This window comes from Oncorhynchus clarkii, chromosome 16 (assembly GCF_045791955.1).
Source record: "Oncorhynchus clarkii lewisi isolate Uvic-CL-2024 chromosome 16, UVic_Ocla_1.0, whole genome shotgun sequence".
Taxonomy (NCBI): Eukaryota; Metazoa; Chordata; class Actinopteri; order Salmoniformes; family Salmonidae; genus Oncorhynchus; species Oncorhynchus clarkii.
This window is the reverse complement of record NC_092162.1, coordinates 14,431,648-14,451,038: the sequence shown is the minus strand read 5'-3', so window position 1 is coordinate 14,451,038 and position 19,391 is coordinate 14,431,648. Positions and strand designations below refer to the sequence as shown.

General features: G+C 42.7%; 1 protein-coding gene across 1 annotated transcript in view; it reads left to right on the top strand.

Annotated features, from left to right (window-relative positions):
- The window catches only part of LOC139368009 (anthrax toxin receptor 1-like), a 30,783-nt gene extending 27,738 nt beyond the window's left edge, over nucleotides 1–3,045 (top strand). Inside the window, exon 18 of the mRNA XM_071106490.1 lies at nucleotides 254–3,045. Coding sequence (XP_070962591.1) covers nucleotides 254–514 — 261 coding nt within the window. The 3' untranslated portion in view covers nucleotides 515–3,045. The remainder of the gene's footprint in view (nucleotides 1–253) is intronic.
- The last annotated feature ends 16,346 nt before the right edge of the window (nucleotides 3,046–19,391 follow it).

The window sequence follows — 19,391 nt, the reverse complement described above, 5'->3', positions numbered from 1 at the left end:
TTTCATTGGAACAGGACATTGGAACAGGACATTGGGCTGGGAGGAGAGGGTACAGAGGTCACAGCAGGGGCTGATGGGTAAGACACCTGTGTACTGTACGTGGGAGGTGAGCTGGACCATGTGGGGGAGGGGAGAGGGGTGCAATGTAATCTGAGTTATGTCTTTACTGTAGCTTAATGGGGTTCTGTATGCCTCCTGACTTTTAGGACATTGATCACCATGTAATTGGATGTTACGGTCTCTTTCCCCCCAGGGTCGATGCATCAACTTCACCCGGGTGAAGGACGAGGCAGCGGCAGCAGCCAAGGCCCCTCCTCGGGCCCATAGTCCCCCTGCTCCAGACTATCGTCCCCTGATCCGCCCCACTACACCGCCGCCAGCACAGACCAGCTCGCCCCCGCGGGCACCGCCCGTCAGCCAGCTACCCCCGGGGCCACCCCCCTCCCGCACCCCCCCAGGGCCCCCCTGCCCCCCTCCCTCGCGCCCCCCACCGTGCCCCAACAACAGACCATGAAAGCGATTTAGGGACCCCACTCCAATAAAGCAATAGTCCCCGCTGCCAAATATGCTCCCTCAACCAAAAATAAACATAGTATTTATTTGAGTTGGGGTGAATTTAGCAGGAGATGTAATGGTTTGTTGCTGGACAGCAAAAGATTAAGTCATAGGAGGAAAAATACTACAATGGATGAAATTTGTTTATCAACTACTGAGTATCCGATGATGGTAAGTGTCAAGGTGACAGTAGAGTAGACTAGGCCTTTGTGTGGCTTTAGTTATCACTGAGTCGATTTACTTTCAACCACAAGGATTGGATTTTTTCTAGTATGACGAACCTGCTGTCAAACCAATCTAGATTAGCTTTTTGCATCTCTCTTTTGTGAATATTTACATATAGCTTTTTAGATCTCTCTTTTGTACATTGAAAGATTTCATAAGGGCAAATTGTTTAGGGGGTCACACAACAGGGCTTGATTATGTTTTTTTCTCTGATGTCCAAATTAGTTAAACTCAGTCTTAGCCAGTGGTGGAAAAAGTAACGAAGTCATACTTGAGTAAAAGTAAAGATACCTTAATAGAAAATGACTCAAGTACAAGTGAAAGCCACCCAGTAAAATACTACTTGAGTAAAAGTCTAAAAGTATTTGGTTTTAAATGTACTTAAGTATCAAAAGTAAATGTTTTACTTTTGATGATTTTCTTGTTTTATTATTTTACGGCTAGCCAGGGGCACACTCCAACACTCCAACACTCCAACACTCCAACACTCCAACATAATTTACAAAAGAAGCAATCGAGTTTAGTCAGTCCCCCAGATCAGAGACAGTAGGGATGACCAGGGATGGTCTCTTGATAAGTGTGTGAATTGGCTATTTTTTCTGTCCTGCTAAGCATTCGAAATGTAACTAGTACTTATGGGTGACAGGGAAAATGAATGGAGTAAAAAGTACATTATTTTCATAAGGAATGTAGTGGAGTAAAAGTAAAAGTTGTCAAAAATATAAACAGTAAAGTAAAGTACAGATACCCCTAAAAAAACGACTTAAGTAGTACTTTAAAGTATTTTTACATAAGGACTTTACACCTCTGGTTTTAGCCCATGTGAGTTAGTCCATATTCCCATTGAGAAACCGATTCTCATTACTCCCATTTGGTAGTGTTGCCGGAAGCCATAAGCGTATAAGCATAAGTTGACACTGAGATACTTTTGATATGGACTGAACGTGTAAAATGTGTATATTTGCTTTGATTAGTAAATGGAAAATCATACATAGCGTAGGAGATGTGTATCGACAAAATCTGGCATTTTTAAACACTTTGTTGGTCAATATCTGAGAGTGAACCCAGGTTTACCTAAGTTAATATTGGTAATTGTGCACATTGAATGCAGTTCAGATATGGCATTATTTTTGTTTTTTATCCCTTTTGACTCATGAACCTCTCAAATGAAACAACCAAAGTGAGGTCATTGTTCTGTCATCATGTTTTTACATTCCCAAAACTACACTAATTTGATACCTTGTATCGTTTACCTTTTGTTTTTGACCACAATCACATTGCAACTGCAGGGCAGTTCACCACGTCTCTAATTTATTAACCCCCAGACCTAGAGGAGGGTACTTGAATACGACAAAGGTGTCCACTGACACACTGTGCATGTAAACAAACTATTCACGCAACTTCATACGACAGCGTTTCTCAACCCCATTGGTCTATAGTCCGGCACTAGGTCATGGAATATTGCTTCCTTAGTGCAACTGTACTTTATCAAAAGGCTATTAAAAACATGGTGAAATCTGAGGGATTTTTTCTACGAACCAACACCGATTCAATCAAGTCCCCAAAGGAGGAAAAACTACAGCATGCCAGTCCTTGGTACAGACAAAGGTTGAGGAACACTAATTAGAAACGTTTTACACTCGGTACCTTTCAGGATTTTTCTACTTAGATTTTTCTACTCTCTTTGTATAATGTACTTCATTCGATTATGTACTATAATACCATTGTGTTACTATATTCCTTTGATATCTTGTAGCACTGCTGAAAGCGGGAGGATGATGATGATGATGATTGAGAGGTGCATACATTTACTTTGTTTTTATTGGTACAATAGCACAAACAAAACGAAAAAGGCACCCAAGTGTAATATAAAACTTCTGCTTTTTGACAATGATGAAAGCCCTCCATTTCATTGACTTGGATTGATGGCTTTTATTAGTACATCACCCCACTCAAGCAATGACATACACTAGTTAGAGGAGCAAGCAACAACATTATATACACCTCATTATTATGTCGGGTTTTTTTTTTTATCTCTATGCTTCAGAATGACCATTAGGACCTTTGTGGAGTGGTGTTCTGAGAGAAAAAAAAACTCTGAGATGCTAAATGTTAGCCATTGTTTTACATCTTAACCATTGTTTTACATGTTAACCATTGTTTTTCATGTATTAATGGGAGTACTGAAACAAGTATGGAAAGACATTCATGTGTTCAATGTTTTTTTTTAACAAGTATTAATAAAGGTTGACTTCCAGGCTTTTATATGTGACTAATGGGTTGGTTTTATGTGTGTGTGTGTCAAAATCCAATGAAACATTTTATTGGTTGCGTACACATATTTTGCAGAAGTTCTCGTGGGTTTGGCTAAATGCCAATGTTCATAAAACAATACACGCAATCTGAAAAATGTAAAGAAAGGAATTAAGAAATATTAGAACGAGTAATGTCAGAGTCCAGAATATAAATATATATGTATATGGACATTATGGGCAGTATATGACAGTATATTAATTATGGACTGTGTGTGTGCACATGTGTGTGTGCATGTATGTGTGTGCATGTATGTGTGTGTGTGTGTGTGTGGACAGTATATGAATTCTGGAGTGTGGGAGAGGGAGAGAGACCTGGCTGAGGTGAGTGAGGTCAGCGATGGTGCTGGAATGAGGTCGATGATGCTCCTCGGTGGTCCTCACCCACCTGTCGATGGTGGGGTGAAAGGGAGAGCTGTCCACCTGGGCCAGGGTCTGTAGGGTGGCTGTGGCTGCCCTCCTCACCTCACAGACAGGCCAGCAGGGAGAGCACCACTATGGAGGGAATAAATATTTACAACGTTGTTACTGATACACCAGTAATACTACAGACACTTGTTGAAATGTCTTCTACTGCAGTGATTGTGAGTTTTATTACACCGTCAAACAGAGCAGGTAATAAGCTTAACGTACCACAATACTGTAGACAGTTCTCTCACCCCAGACAAATGACGCATATAGGATCATTCTCAGACTGTGCCAACAAACTATGTAAAGTACAATGAAATACAGCAAGCCTTTAAATGATGGGAATTATGAGAGGCTCTGTGTTGTAAAAGAAGCAGTCACTGACCCCATTTGAACACACTCTTTGGTGCTCCACCCAGAACATTTGGATAGGAGACATCTGTAAAGAGAGGCAGGCCTCCCCAGGGACTGGCCCACCCTCTACTTCTGCCACACACACACACACATTCAGCAGCTTCTGTATGATCCACTATGTCATTTAGATAACTATGATATGGAGTTGTGGTCACATGTCACATGTCACATTCACAGGGCCCAAAGAGGTTGTTTGTGTAACCTTGGAACATCTAATTTGTTAAGGACCGCATATTCATTCAGAGCTTCAATTGTATACCAAAAAGAATGATAATTTCCACCCAACTTTAACCAAGCAATGTGCTATCCAACTTTGTTTACATGTGTAATTGTAATTCCAGCTAATTACACAATTATTATTTTCTCATGAAGATCAGAAGACATTTCGGACCAGAAAACGTATTGTTCATGCTGGTCTACGGCTATGGGAATATTCATCATCAAAATGAAATCCCTTCTTGGGAATATTTAGCAATAAGCAGTTACAGCTATATAATTGCATTATAGTCTCGCAGAACTCTTGGTGCTCCCGAGTGGCGCAGTGGTCTAAAACACTGCAAGAGGTGTCAGTCACTGCAGTACCTGGTTCAAATCCAGGCTGCATCACATCTGGCCGTGATTGGGAGTCCCATAGGGCGGCACACAATTGGCCCAGTGTTATCTGGGTTTGGCCATCAATGTAAATAAGAATTTGTCCTTAACTGACTTGCCTGGTTAAATATATACATATTTTTTTAAACTACAGGAGATGTGGAAGAGGGTGCAGGCCAGGGCCATGCCCCTCCTCTCCTGGGGGTGAGAGAACGCATTGCTGATAAGGGATGAGGTTTTGGCCGGAGGCTGGCAGCACTTCTCCAGATAACATAAATGACTCCCAGGCCTTTATCAGCATAAATCACAGTCTAGCCCCACTCACTGTGGTGAAGCTGTCCTCACAACCCAAAGCCAACACATTATGGCCAGGATGTACATTGTGAGAGGAACGTGATTGATGAGGACCACTAGGATGTGTATTACACTGAACAAAAATAAATGCAACAATTGAGTTACTGAGTTAAAGTTCATATAAGGAAATTAGTCAATTTAAATTAATTAATTAGGCCCTAATCTATGGATTTCACATGATTGGGAATACAGATATGCATTTGTTGATCACAGATACCTTTAAAAAAAGATGGATCAGAAAACCAGTCAGTATCTGGTGTGACCACCATTTGCCTCATGCAGCGAGACATCTCCTTCACATAGAATTGATCAGACTGTTGATTGTGGCCTGTGGAATGTTGTCTCACTCCTCTTCAATGGCTGTGTCCGAAGTTGCTGGATATTGGCGGGAACTGGAACACGCTGTCGTACACATTGATACAGAGCATCCCAAACATGGTCAATGGGTACCATCTCTGGTGAGTATGCAGGTCATGGAAGAACTGGGACATTTTCAGCTGCCATGAATTGTGTACAGATCCTTGCGACATTGCGCTGTGCATTACCATGCGGAAACATGAGGTGATGGCGGCGGATGAACGGCATTGACTTTGGCCTCAGGATCTTGTCACAGTATCTCTGTGCATTCAAATTGCAATCGATAAAATGCAATAGTGTTCGTTGTCCATAGCTCATGCCTAACCATACCATAACCCCACTGCCACCATTGGGCACTCTGTTCACAACGTTGAAATCAGCAAATCGCTCACCCACATGACTCCATACATGCTGTGTGCCATCTGCCGGTACAGTTGAAACCAGGATTAATCCGTGAAGAACACACTTATTCAGTGTGCCAGTAGCCATCAAAGGTGAGCATTTGCACACTGAAGTCGGTTCCGATGCCAAACTGCAGTCAGGTCAAGACCCTGGTGAGGACAATGAGCGTGCAGATGAGCTTCCCTGAGACGGTTTCTGACAGTTTTTGCAGAGATTCTTTGGTTGTGCAAACCCACAGTTTCATCAGCTTTCATGGTGGCTGATCTCAGATGATCCTGAAGGTGAAGAAGCCGGATGTGGAGGTCCTGGGCTGGCGTGGTTACACGTGGTGTGCGGTTGTGAGGCGGATTATGGTAGAGAAATGAACATTCAATTCCATGGAAACAGCTCTGGTGGACATTCCTGCAGTCAGCATGCCAATTGCACGCTTCCTCAAAACTTGAGACATCTGTGGCATTGTGTTGTGACAAAATGACACATTTTAGAGTGCCATTTTATTGTCCCCAGCACAAGGTGCACCTGTCTAATTTAATCATCTTATTGATATGCCACACCTGTCAGGTGGATGGATTATCTTGGCAATTGAGAAATGCTCACTAACAGGAGTGTAAACAAATTTGAGAGCAATAAGCTTTTTGTGCATGTGGAACATTTCTTGAATCTTTAATTTCACCTCATGAAACACGGGACCAGCACTTTACATTTTGCGTTTATATTTTTGTTCAGTGTAAAATAAAATACCCTGTGAAACTATCATGGACTATCTTTTGGTAAAATATCCTCAAATAGCTGCCCAGTATTCCCAAAAAGGTTTCTGAGATAGCTTTCTCGTTGTGAATATGGCTGCCCTTTGTCTGGAAAAAATACTGCATTCGAAAAACTATTCCCATTTCCTGTTTATTCCCTGTTATGCCTGATATCAGAGTGTTTTAAACGGATTACCATAATTACCTGACAAGGTGATGAAACTGTGGTAATTTACCCCAGAGGGTTGGAGATTACAGCCCCCCAACCCCACCCAACCTCTCTTGTTGGACCAGTAAATCCCCTGGCTTTTTGTTTATGCATCAAGACCAAGCTGAGAAACCACGTACATGAACAGTTAGTGGTCTTTTTTTTTCAGTCTAACCCCAGGCTGAGAGGAATGTGCTGATGATTCTGTTTTTTCTTCAGCGTCTCACATTACAGCCCAGACTGAAGATTGAACCTCCCTGACCCAATCCTTATTCCTGCCTCCTTCCCTGCGCTAGTATTGTCATTAACCCTCTATTTCGATGCCCTTGTATCCAGGGCAACTTCACACTGCAAACAGAAGAAGGAAAGCTGTGGAGTAAAGCAGCCCACTGAGCACAGATGTCAGTTCAATGTCAGTTCAATGTCTTGGTTTAACGGTCAAACAACGTGAATCATCACCATGTGATTGGATTTAGGTTAAAAGTTGAGTGGAAAAAAAATGAATTTCCCTCACATTGATGACTTTTTGGAAATCTATTCAGTTTCCCACATTCATTCAACATCATCACGTTTCATTTTTTGGTTGAAATGATGTGGAAACAAGGTTAATTCAACCAGTGAGAGAGCACAGTATGCTTTGCATTCAAATCAGTGTTTAAAAAGGCCAAAGTTAATGTTCATTCTCTATGTTAACATGTGAAGAAGGAAATGTTTGGGCAGTAGACTACATTAAAGTTGTTATTCTCTTGTCAAATAAATCTTTCGTCAAAACATCTTATTTTTGCTAAAGTTATGTGCCCTCACTCTGATTTAACACCAAAGCATTTCAAACTTCCAAGATTTCAATATGCTGGCAATTAACTGTTTTTGTTTGTGTCTTGCTGTTTAGCGCAGGTAAGACGGTAGATTGGAAAGTAGATTGAAGCTGAATGTCATTGAATAGAGTAATGATGGAATCTTTGGGTTTTGAATTCCCTGAATTCACTACTGTCTGGCAACTCTTCTCAGAATATATTGTTTCATCCTTTTTTTCTTCAAAATAGCATGACTTAATCGTGAGGTTTTGGGCATCATCAGTTGGAAAAACCCAAATACTTCATGGCCACAGCCAAGTCAACCATGTGGTTCCTACTCTCTCTCTTTCTACTCTCTCTCTCTCTCTCTTTCTCCTCTCTCTCTCTTTCTCCTCTATCTCTCTCTCTCTTTCTACTCTCTACTTCTTTATACGCTCTCCCTCTTTCTACTTTCTCCTTCTTCCTACTCTCTGTCTTTCTCCTCTCTCCCTCTCTCCTCTCTCCTCTCTTTCTCCTCTCTCCCTCTTCTTACTATTGCTCTCGCTCTCTGTCTGAAACAGCAGCCACCTCTGAGTAAATGCACAGTCTTGGGTGATTTGTGTTTTGTCCTATAGAAAAGCGTGAGCAACAGTGCAGACACTGTTCCATTCCCACGAGTAGTAGGTCTGGGCCTAATGTTATTGAATGTTGGAATTATAATGTTTTTCTTCTCTCTCTTAACTTGAATGAATAAGAGTCTTTCTGGTCAGTGGGATTATACATTGAGCGTTTAGTAACGAGCAGGATTCCTCAGATTAAAAGTTAGGCAGCAAAAATGCCAGCTTGGCTGTGAATAGTATTACAGTACTGTGATGCAAACGTGGCACCCACATCTTCCCCCAGCCCCCCTCTCCCTCTCCCCCTTTCACCCTTTCCTCTCTGCCAAAGGGCTGAGAGAGAAAGAAAGAGAGAGAGAGCGAGTGAGTGAGTGAGACAGAGAGAGAAAGAAAGAAAGAAAGAAAGAAAGAGAGAGCACACCGACTCCTGCTGGTAGAACTGGGATATGCTCTACAAAGTCACACGCACACACAGTTTATGTTCCCCCCTCCTCCTCCCTTGTCCACTGACAGAACAGGACAGGAGAAACAGAAAACAGAGATAGATAATGTAAGAGGGGATACTAGCTGGGGAAACTAATTGGAAGTAGGCGCAGAACCGTGCCTCGGACGGCTCTGGTTAAGCTAGACTGGTTATGTTGACTCAAACGGTTGTCAGACATTTTGTCAAATGGCCGCCGCTGCCTGCTGGGTTAGACTGACTTTTTTTTCTCAGAGAAAAACAACCACAAGACTGCAGAAAGAATTTTGGCATGGTAGGACTTTACTGAATAACTCTTAAAACACACACACACACACAGTGAATTAAATGAAATGCTGTGCACGAATGTGGATACTGCCCATTGGGAGTAAAGAGGTCCACTGGGGAAGCCATCAATATCCAGAACTCCAACAGAAACATATGCTGCTATTTCCCGTCCCGACACAACCTCCATAGAAATTAACATAACAGACTGCATGTACAGAAACATTCAAAAAAGAGCACCATATAAAATGGTGATGGAATAGACCCTTAAAGCAAGCATCAATCAAATTCAATCCCTCACCACAGTCTAAAAAACACAGAATGAAAATGAATGCGATCTGATACATTGAAATGTTGACACAAACCTACAGGTAACTGCCAAAATAAAGGAAACGCCTGAGGCAAAGTATACTGAAAGAAGGTACTTCCTCACAGGTGTGGTTCCTCAGTTAATTAAGCAATTAATATCCCATCATGCTTAGCGTCATGTTCTAGACACTTGTAGAATCTATGCCAAGGCGCATTGAAGCTGTTCTGGCGTCTCGGGATGGCACAAAGCCCTATTAAGACGCTTTATGTTGGTGTTTCCTTTATTTGGGCATTTACCTGTACATTTTCCACTATCTCCATCATGCGGTCTGCGGAGAAATATTTAGGCCAGTTGCAATTATGTTGTTTTCCCCTCAAGAATGTAACCCTCTACGGGCCCATTCTACCCAATGGTCTCGCAGTATCCTGGAAACAGCAGCACATCCCCAACCACAGCACTCTGAGCGTCCCAAATGACATCCTACTCCTCAATACGTAGTGTGCTACTTTCGGCCAGGCTCAGGTAAAAAAGTAGGGCACTACATAGGGAATAGGGTACCATTTGGGATGCAGGCCTACCTTAATTCTACAGACAAATACACCGTCACCCTATTAAAAACAATCGCATTAACAGATTAGCTGGCAGAGTTTTAGCAAATGACCTCAGGATTCTCCTAAGCCTCTGGCTATCAGTAGCTCAGAGGGTGTTGGAGTTGGTTAGGGTTGGCGTCAGAGCAGGAGCCAATGCGCAGCGTCCTCATTGGTCCATAGGGCCGGGATAGAGGGTGAGGAGAAGCTTTATTTGGCCTGGGGCACGTGTTTCATTACAGGGGATGTTATTAATGTTGTTTGTGTTGTTGGGAGTGTTTGGCTGGCTTGCAGGGCAGGGGGCTCAAGACTTAGACAGGGAGCTGGTGCCACAGCCTTAAGGGGAAAGGATATCTGGCTCTAAGATGGAACCAGGCCACATCGAACTCAATAGCTTTACTACAGTAAGGTGAGATGGACACCCTGTTCTGGCTCCCGTCCCTGCCCCCTGTCATCCAGTGAAGGGACAGAATGTGTGTCAGTGAAACATATGTTAAGTTCACAGGTGTTGATTCCTGTAATTGGCTAATTGGGATTGGCATGACTTTTGATTGTGTGATATTGTAATATGTTGCATAGTGAGGGTGGATGGTTTACTTTAAACCTCTGTATGCTAATTTCATTGCTATATTCAAAGAGATCTGTGTAGAGAGGTTAGGGAGTTTAAACCCGTTTAGGACCGGGGTTTGGTCATTGGGTCCACAGCCCACTTCCTGGAAAGACAAGGTGTCCGACATCTGCTGTTGTCCTCCCCTGGAGTCACTGAGACCATGTGACGTCATATCAACCCATGGAATGCTGCTCACCTCAACACAGGTTTATGCCCATTGTGTTGAGGTGAGCAGCATTATGAGGTGAGGAGCATTAGGTGGGGGAACGTTCCAGGCAGCTGCCCACGAGGAGATGGCAGCAGATTAGCATTAAAGCCCCACTAACTCCCCGGGCCTCCAACCCCACACACACTGACTCACGTGAACTGTGTTCTGCAAGATCTGCTGCCCTGACAGGATTGCTTCTTCTATTCTGGTCAGAAGGCTCTGAAGGCCTTCTGTTATTCTGGACAAAGAGCTGCCCAGTTTGCACAAGATCATAGAGCAACCCTACATGCCCTGCTCCATAGCCCTCCGCCACGAACAGCTGTGACCTTAAAATCCTTCTTCCCCGTTGACGGTGCATACCTATGACATTTGCTGTAAGTCGGCCCAAGCACAGAAGGGATTTACACAAGGAGTAAAACATGAATTGGTTGTGCGCCCGATAAACAGAACCTGTCCACCATTATCTAATATTTTTTGAATCACCCAAATCCTTCATGTATGTTCTTCAACATGCCTACAAGCTATCCCACAAGATTCAGTCAGAGCTCATTCTCAGACACGGCAGAAATGTGTATCCCTCTCCCTTAGTATGTTGATACTGCTCGTTCTGAGAAGCTGAGAAATTAGCCCATTTCTATTGGGGTAATTGGGGTAAATTACAGTCAAATATGCCTACGCAGACTCCAGATTGCTCAGCTGAGCACCTCAACACATTGAAAACTGTTTTGAGCACGTTTGTGCATATTTGATAGGCTCATTATGGGTCTGTAATGGCACACAGTGTAGAATGGCCTGATTCCACTCAGGTCCTGGCAGGGCAGCCAACCACAAACTCCTCTTGAGAAATTCCATCAATAGGGCCCTTTTTCAGGGATTTTCATCCGCCCTGTAGTTTGTATTTGCTTTAAGAGGGAGAGAGAGAGAGAGTACTGTGTATAGTGTGTGTATAATGTGTGTGTGTGTGTGTATAGTGTGTATAGTGTGTGCATGTGTGTTATCTTGTGCATATGTACATGGGCGTCAAACATTGGGAAAAATATGAAAAAACCTCAGTCGACTTGTGAAGAAATGTAACGTTACTGTATGGTGTTACAGTATAGTCTACTGAGGATTACTCAAGCATCTTTCAAAAATCTCAATGATCTCTCACGTCCGGGTCAAATACTATCTGTTGGAGTACTTGTGGGACTGTGTAGTGACATTAGGATATTGTGTGACAGTAGGTTGAGTGGAGGCAGCCAAGCAGCAGATCTGGGGACAGCAGAAATCACAGATGTCCTTGGCTGACCACCTCTGGTCCTGTCTTCAGGCCAATTCCAATTCAATACTGGGAATAATATTATATGAATTCATTGTCCATCAGCCTCATGTTACATAAATGGTGAAAACAGTAATGGAAAAATCTAAACACTTTTGAATCGATGACTACATCTGAACATGGTGTATGTTCCTAATACGTTTTATCTACAGGGAACATTTCAAATATAAGCTCTCAGTTGAAGGAATCGGCCTGCAGCCTATTACTGTACACCGGTTTCCAAGCCAAAAAATCCTCCTTGTTCTAACATCTTGTGCACAGTGCCATCTAGTGGTGATGACAAACTAGTGACTGTTTATGAGTCAGGCTGTCTGTTGTGCATGCTACACTGGCTATAACGCTGAACAGAAATATAAAGCCAACATCTTAAGTGTTGGTCCCATGTTTCATGAGCTGAAATTAAAGATCCCAGACATTTTCCATATGCACAAAAAACGTATTGCTCTCAAATTTGGTGCACAAATTTGTTTACATCCCTGTTATTGAGCATTTCTCCTTTGCCAAGATAATCCATCCACCTGACAGGTGTGATATATGAAGAAGCTGATTAAACAGTATGATCATTACACAGGTGAACCTTGTGCTGGGGACAATAAAAGGCCACTCTAAAATGTGCAATGTCACAGTTTTGAGGAAGCGTGCAATTGGCATGCTGACTGCAGGAATGTCCACCAGAGCTGTTGCCGCCTCCAACGTCGTTTTAGAGAATTTGGCAGTACGTCCAACAGGCCTCACAAATGCAGACGACGTGTAACCACGCCAGCCCAAGACCTGGTGAGCACATGTGGCTTCTTCACCTGGGGGAGTGTCTGTGGCCAGCCACCCGAACAGTTGATTAAACTGTGGGTCTACACAACCGAATAATTTCTGCACAAACTGTCAGAAACCGTCTAAGGGAAGCTCATCTGCATGCTCGTCGTCCTCACCAGGGTCTTGACCTGACTGCAGTTTGGCATTGTAACCGACTTCAGTGGGGAAATGCTCACCATCATGGCCACTGAAAACAGCAAGATGACAACAATCTTTAAGTCGTTGAGAGAGTACATTAATTCTGTATGTGAATCCATGATAACAATGACAATAAAATCAGATTATTTCGAGGGACAATCAAGGCAGAACAACATTGATGTAGACGGAATTGCAGAATCTCCACGATACCTGGATGCAGTCTGAGGACAAAGTGAGGGAAATTATATTGGAGAAACTGAAGATAGATCACAGGAAGATTGAGATGGAGAGCGCCCACAGGAAAACCCACCACCGGCCCAGGTGACAGGCCCAGGCCGATAGTAGCTGTTCCTGAGGTTCAAGGACAAGGTAGAGGTTCTGGAAAGAGCCAAGAACTTGAGGGGAACGTACATCTTCCTCAACAAGGACTATCCTGAAGCTGTGCGCCAGAATAGAAAATAACTTATCCCGGCCATGAAAGCTGCCAAAAGTGTGGGGACATTGCTTACATCCGATATGAAAGGCTCTTTGTCCACCCTCCCTCCTAAAAGCCTGGAAGGGATAAAAGAGCCAAGCGTATGGGTTCGTAGCTTTAACCCCGCACACACACACACACACACACTTGTTTGTTATTTTCCATATTATGTCTATCTCTGAGTTACCCAGGAAAGGGCTGAAAATAGCCCATATTAATATATGTAGACTTAGAAATAAGGTTCATGAAATCCATAACTTGCTAATATCAGAAAACATAAATACATTAGCCATTTCTGAGACTCACTTAGATAATTCCTTTGATGATACAACAGTAGCAGTACAAGGACATAACATCTGTAGAAGAAACAGGAATGCTTATGGGGGAGGTGTTGCTATATATTCACACACTACATGACCAAAAGTATTGAAGACCTGCTTGTCAAACATCTCATTCAAAAATCATGGGCATTAATTTGGAGTTGGTCCCCCTTTGCTGCTATAACAGCTTCCACTCTTCTGGGAAGGCTTTACACTAGATGTTGGAACATTGCTGCGGGGACTTTCTCCCCTTCAGCCACAAGAGCATTAGTGAGTTGAGGCACTGATGTTGGGCGATTAAGCCTGGCTCGCAATCGGCGTTCCAATTCATCCCAAAGGTATTTAATGGGGCTGAGGTCAGGACTCTGTGCAGGCCAGTCAAGTTCTTCCACAACGATATTAAAAAAACAAGTTGAATGGTCGCAAGCTTTACACCACTCCAGCCAACGCTTGGCATTGCGCATGGTTATCTTAGGCTTGTGTTCGGCTGCTCGGCCATGGAAACCCATTTCATGAAGCTCCCGATAAATAGTTATTGCGCTGACATTGCTTCCGGAGGCAGTTTGGAACTAGGTAGTAAGTGTTGCAACCGAGGACAGATGATTTTTACTCTCTACGTGCTTCAGCACTCGGTGGTCCCGTTATGTCAGCTTGTGTGGCCTACCACTTCACGGCTTAGTTGCTCCTAGACGTTTCCACTTCACAATAACAGCACTTATAGTTGACCAGGGCAGGTGGCATCCTATGACGGTGCCACATTGAAAGTCACTGACCTCTTCAGTAAGGCCATTCTACTGCCAATGTTCGTCTATGGAGATTGCATGGTTGTGTGCTCAAATGTATACACCTGTCAGCAACGGGTGTGGCTGAAATAGCTGAATCCACTCATTTGACAGGGTGTCCACATACTTTTGTATATAGAATATATTCAGAGCCATATCCCAATCATTCTTAGAGAAGATCTCATGTCAAGTGTTATTGAAGTACTGTGGCTGCAGGTTCACTTTCCTCATCTAAAGCCTATTCTTTTGGGGTGTTGCTATAGGCCACAAAGTTCTAACAGTCCGTATCTAAATAATGTGTGTGAAATGGTTGATCGTGTATGTGATGTAAACAGAGAGGTCTACTTTCTTGGGGACATGTATATTGACTGGTTTTCATCAAGCTTTCCGCTCAAGAGGAAGCTTCCCACTGGAACCAATGCCTGTAAACACTACAGGAACAAGATCACCCACATATATTGATCACATTTTTACTAATACTGTAGAACTCTGTTCTAAAGTGGTTTCCGTAACCATTGGATGCAGTAATTGGATGCTATATCTAGGAGAACCAAGGATTCAAAAGCTGGGCCTAAAATAGAATCATACAAAAAAATTTTGCTGTGACTCTTGTGGCTGACGTTGGTCTGATGCGATTAATAAGGAGCATCCAGACGCTGCACTTGATGAATTTATGACATAGCTTCTTACAATTTTTTAACATACATGCCACCTGTTAAGAAATGTACTGTTAGAACTGTTAAGGTTCCATGGATTGATGAGGAATTGAAAAACTGTATGGTTGAAAGAGATGGGGCAGAAGGAGTGGCTAATAAGTCTGGCTACACATCTGACTGGCTGACTTACTGCAAATTGAGAAATTAAGAGCAAGAAACTGTATTATGAAGCCAAGATCAATGATATAAAGAATACTGTAGAAAATAACACTTGAGTACTTTAAATGAAATTATGGGCAGAAAGACCAATTCAACTACATATTTCATCGATGGCTTACTCATCACAAAACCTTTTGATGTTGCCAATTATTTGTATTATTACTTCATTGGCAAAGTGGGCAAACTTAAGCAGGAATGCTAACAACGAATAGTGAGCCATCGTATTCATGCACAAAAGTTTGAACTTTGTAAAGTTATTTTGGGACAGGTGTAAAAAGTATTGTTTTTGATCAATAACAATCCTCCTGGCATTGACAACTGAAACCTACTGAGGATGGTAGCTGACTATGGCCACTCCTGTCTTTCATCTGAGTCTAGAGGAAGGTGTTGGTCCTCAGGCCTGGAGAGAAGCTACCTAAGAGTGGTAAAGCGGTTTTTACTTGTTCTAACAGCAGACCAATCAGCTTGTTGCCAGTTCTTAGCAAACTTCTGGGGGAAAAAATGGTGTTAGACCAAAGGCTCAGCATGCTTATAGAGAAGGGCACTCAACATGTACTACATTGACACAAATGACTGATGATTGGGTGAAAGAAATGGATAAGAAGATTGTGGGAGCTAAACTGTTAGATTTCACTGCAGTCTGACATTGACCATAACCTGTTGTTGAGAAAACACACACTACCGTTCAAAGTTTGAGGTCACTTAGAAATGTCCTTGTTTTTGAAAGAAAAGCAACTTTTTTGTCCATTAAAATAACAAATTGATCAGAAATACAATGTAGACATTGTTAATGACCATTGTAGCTGGAAACGGCAGATTTTACAGTCCCTTCCCTGTCCTTTAAATGGAATATCTACATAGGCCCATTATCAGCAACCGTCGCTCTATCAGGTACCAAGGTAAGTCCCAAGTGCAGACTGTGTGAAGTAACAATGTTTATTGTAACAGGGGCAGGCAAATGACAGGTCAAGGCAGGCAGGGGTCGATAATGCAGAGTAGAGGCCAATGTACAGGACGGTAGGCAGGTTCAGGTCACGCGGAGGTCGGAAATCCAGAGATGGAACAAAGGACGGCAGGCAGGCTCAGGCAGAGTGGTCAGGCGGGCAGGTACAGGGTCAGGACAGGGAAGGGTCAAAAACCAGGAGGATGAGGAAGAGAAAACGTCAGGAGCTGAGACAAAAGGCTGGTAGGCTTGAACAAACAAGAACTGGCAACAGACAGAAAATACACAGGGGATAATGGGGAAGATGGGCGACACCTGGGGGGGGGGGTGGAGACAATCATAAAGACAGGTGAAACAGATCAAGGCGTGACAGTACCTCCCCCCTCTAGGGACGCCACCCGGAGATCCACCTGGCAGATACCTGGTTGACTGGGGTGCTGGGGGTGAAATTTGGCGATGAGGGCCGGGTCCAGGATGTCTTTAGCGAGGAGAGGCACCCAGCAACTCTCTTCCGGGCCATAACCCTCCCAGTCAACCAGGTACTGGAAACCCCTGCCCCGTGGTCGAACCCTCAGGAGGCGTCTAACCGTGTACGCTGGCTGGCCATCGATGACACAGGGGTTTTGAGACTGCACTTGAAGAAACTCGACATTTTCCGTATTGACTGACCTTCATGTCTTCAAATAATGATGGACTGTAATTTCTCCTTGCTTATTTGAGCTGTTCTTGCCATAATATAGACTTGGTCTTTTACCAAATAGGGCTGTCTTCTGTATACCTCCCTACCTTGTCACAACACAGCTGGTTGGCTCAAACGCATTAAGAAGGAAAGAAATTCCACAAATTAACTTTTAACAAGGTACACCTGTTAATTGAAATACATTCCAGGTGACTACCTCATGAAGCTGGTTGAGACTGCAAAGTGTGCAAAGCTGTCAACAAGGCAAAGGTTGGCTATTTGAAGAATCTCAAAATTAAAATATATTTTTATTTGTTTAACACTTTGTTTACTACATGATTCCATATATGTTATTTCATAGTTTTGATGTCTTCGCTATTATTCTATAATGTAGAAAAAAGTACAAATACAGAAAAACCCTTCAATTAGATGTTCTAAAACATTTGACTGGTAGTGTGTATGTACAGGTAACTGCCAAAATCATGGAAACACTTTTTATTTTACCTTTATTTAACAAGGTAGGCCAGTTGAGAACAAGTTCTCATTTACAATTGCGACCTGGCCAAGATAAAGCAAAACAGTGCGACAAATATAAAAAAAAATAGATTTTTCTATGTACAGTGTGTGCTGTACATACGTAGGAAGGTAGGCAATAAATAGGCCATAGAGGCGAAATAATTTACTTTAACGCTAAAGTGTGATTAAGGAGGCAAAGTATATTGAAAGCAGGTGCTTCCACACAGGTGTGGTTCCTGAGCAATTCACATCCCATCACACTTAAAGTCATCTATTAAAATTCTGGGCAGGCCCAGTTGCCCATTATTTTGGCCACCATTGCTATGCCCCCAGCCCATAGGATGACAATACCCCATCCACAGGGCACAAGTGGTCCCTGAAGGGTTTTATGAACATGAAAACGATCTAAACAGTATGCCATGGCCGTCTTAGTCACCAGGTCTAAACCCAATTTAAACCATTATGGGAGCTTCTGGGGAGGAGCCTGAGACAGCGTTTCCCACCACCATCAACAAAACACCAAATTATGGAATTTCTCGAGGAAGAATGGTTTCGAATCCCTCTAATAGAGTTCCAGCCACTTAGAATCTATGTCAAGGCTCATTGAAGCTGTTCTGGCAGCTCGTGGTGGCCCAACACTTAATGTTTACCACGACAACTACAAATACCTAGGTGTCTGGTTAGACTGTAAACTCTCCTTCCAGACTCACATTAAGCATCTCCAATCCAAAATTAAATCTAGAATCGGATTCCTATTTCGCAACAAAGCATCCTTCAGTCGTGCTGTCAAAACATACCCTCGTAAAACTGACTATCCTTACCGATTCTTGACTTCGGCGATGTCATTTACAAAGCAGCTTGCCGTCCTCCGGCTACACCATGGTGCTACCCTACAGAGTGCTGCTGAGGCTACTGTAGACCAGTGTGTTTTAATCAATTATTTGGTGACATGAATATATTTAGTATAGTTTTATCTAAAAAATAACTTTAATGTTTCACAATTATTCTTCAATTAACCGAGGATGGTCGACTGAATGCTGCATATCCTGTAACTCAGCATAACCTAATCTGGTGGTATTTCCTTCTGGATCAGACAAGCCTAGCCAAACACACAAGACCAGACCAGAGCCTGCTCAGCAGTCATACCTTCTCACTGGGCGAGGCTCACTGGACTCATCAGGGACTCAAAACATACCTTGTTAGAGCCAGAAAGCCCAGTAACCCACCAACATCCTTTGCTCATTGTGTCCCATCAAAGTTAAATTTGTTGAAGATATGATCACAATTAAGTGTTCCGGTTCTGGAAAACAAAATGACTGACACGTAAATTACATAATGTAAGAGAATAGTATATTCAAATAAGTCAGAGATAATGCAGGGGTTTGTGAACTCTTCAACACAGAGGTCAGGGAAATCAGAGCCTTATATGGCTTTCAGCAAAAACATACCCATGGTCTTTAGGGTAACAGCATGGTCTCTCATTCATGTTACAGACAGGGAGTAAAGCTGAATGGTGGGGATCTGCGCAATAAGACTGGAAATACTTGAATTAGTGGGAGTAGAATAGATGGCTTAGTCGCCCCATGAGGAGCATATGCCATCATCAACGACTCTACCGAGTACTCAACATCATACTCTCCGGTCTTCTGCATTATAGTCCAGGAGTAGCCGATCTTTCTGCTTCGTGTCACGCGCTCCATGTGCTTTTCGCTCACCCTCTCTTCCTTTATCTTATTTCTATAGAAGAAAGGAAGTGCTCATGTTTCTTTAGTGCACCACAAGAGAATTTCAGTCAATAATCAATACACAAAATTATACTGTATATCCACAAGATGGCAGTATGACCTAAATCAATTACCTGATCTTGCACTGTGTGGGGCGAGTCCATTCAATAAGTATTGAACTTTAAAAATGGATCACCAAAGGAACAAGAGAACACAAACATTTAAACTAATAAAAATTCACTTTGATTGTTATTCAGAGGTTAGTTAGGATATTCTGGTCCAAGGCCACATACAGATTTGGCTACAGGATAAAATTAAGAGAGATTTCCTTTAACAATAATTGTAATTGAAAATCAGCTTATAAATGTACACGTCACTTGTAAAACGAG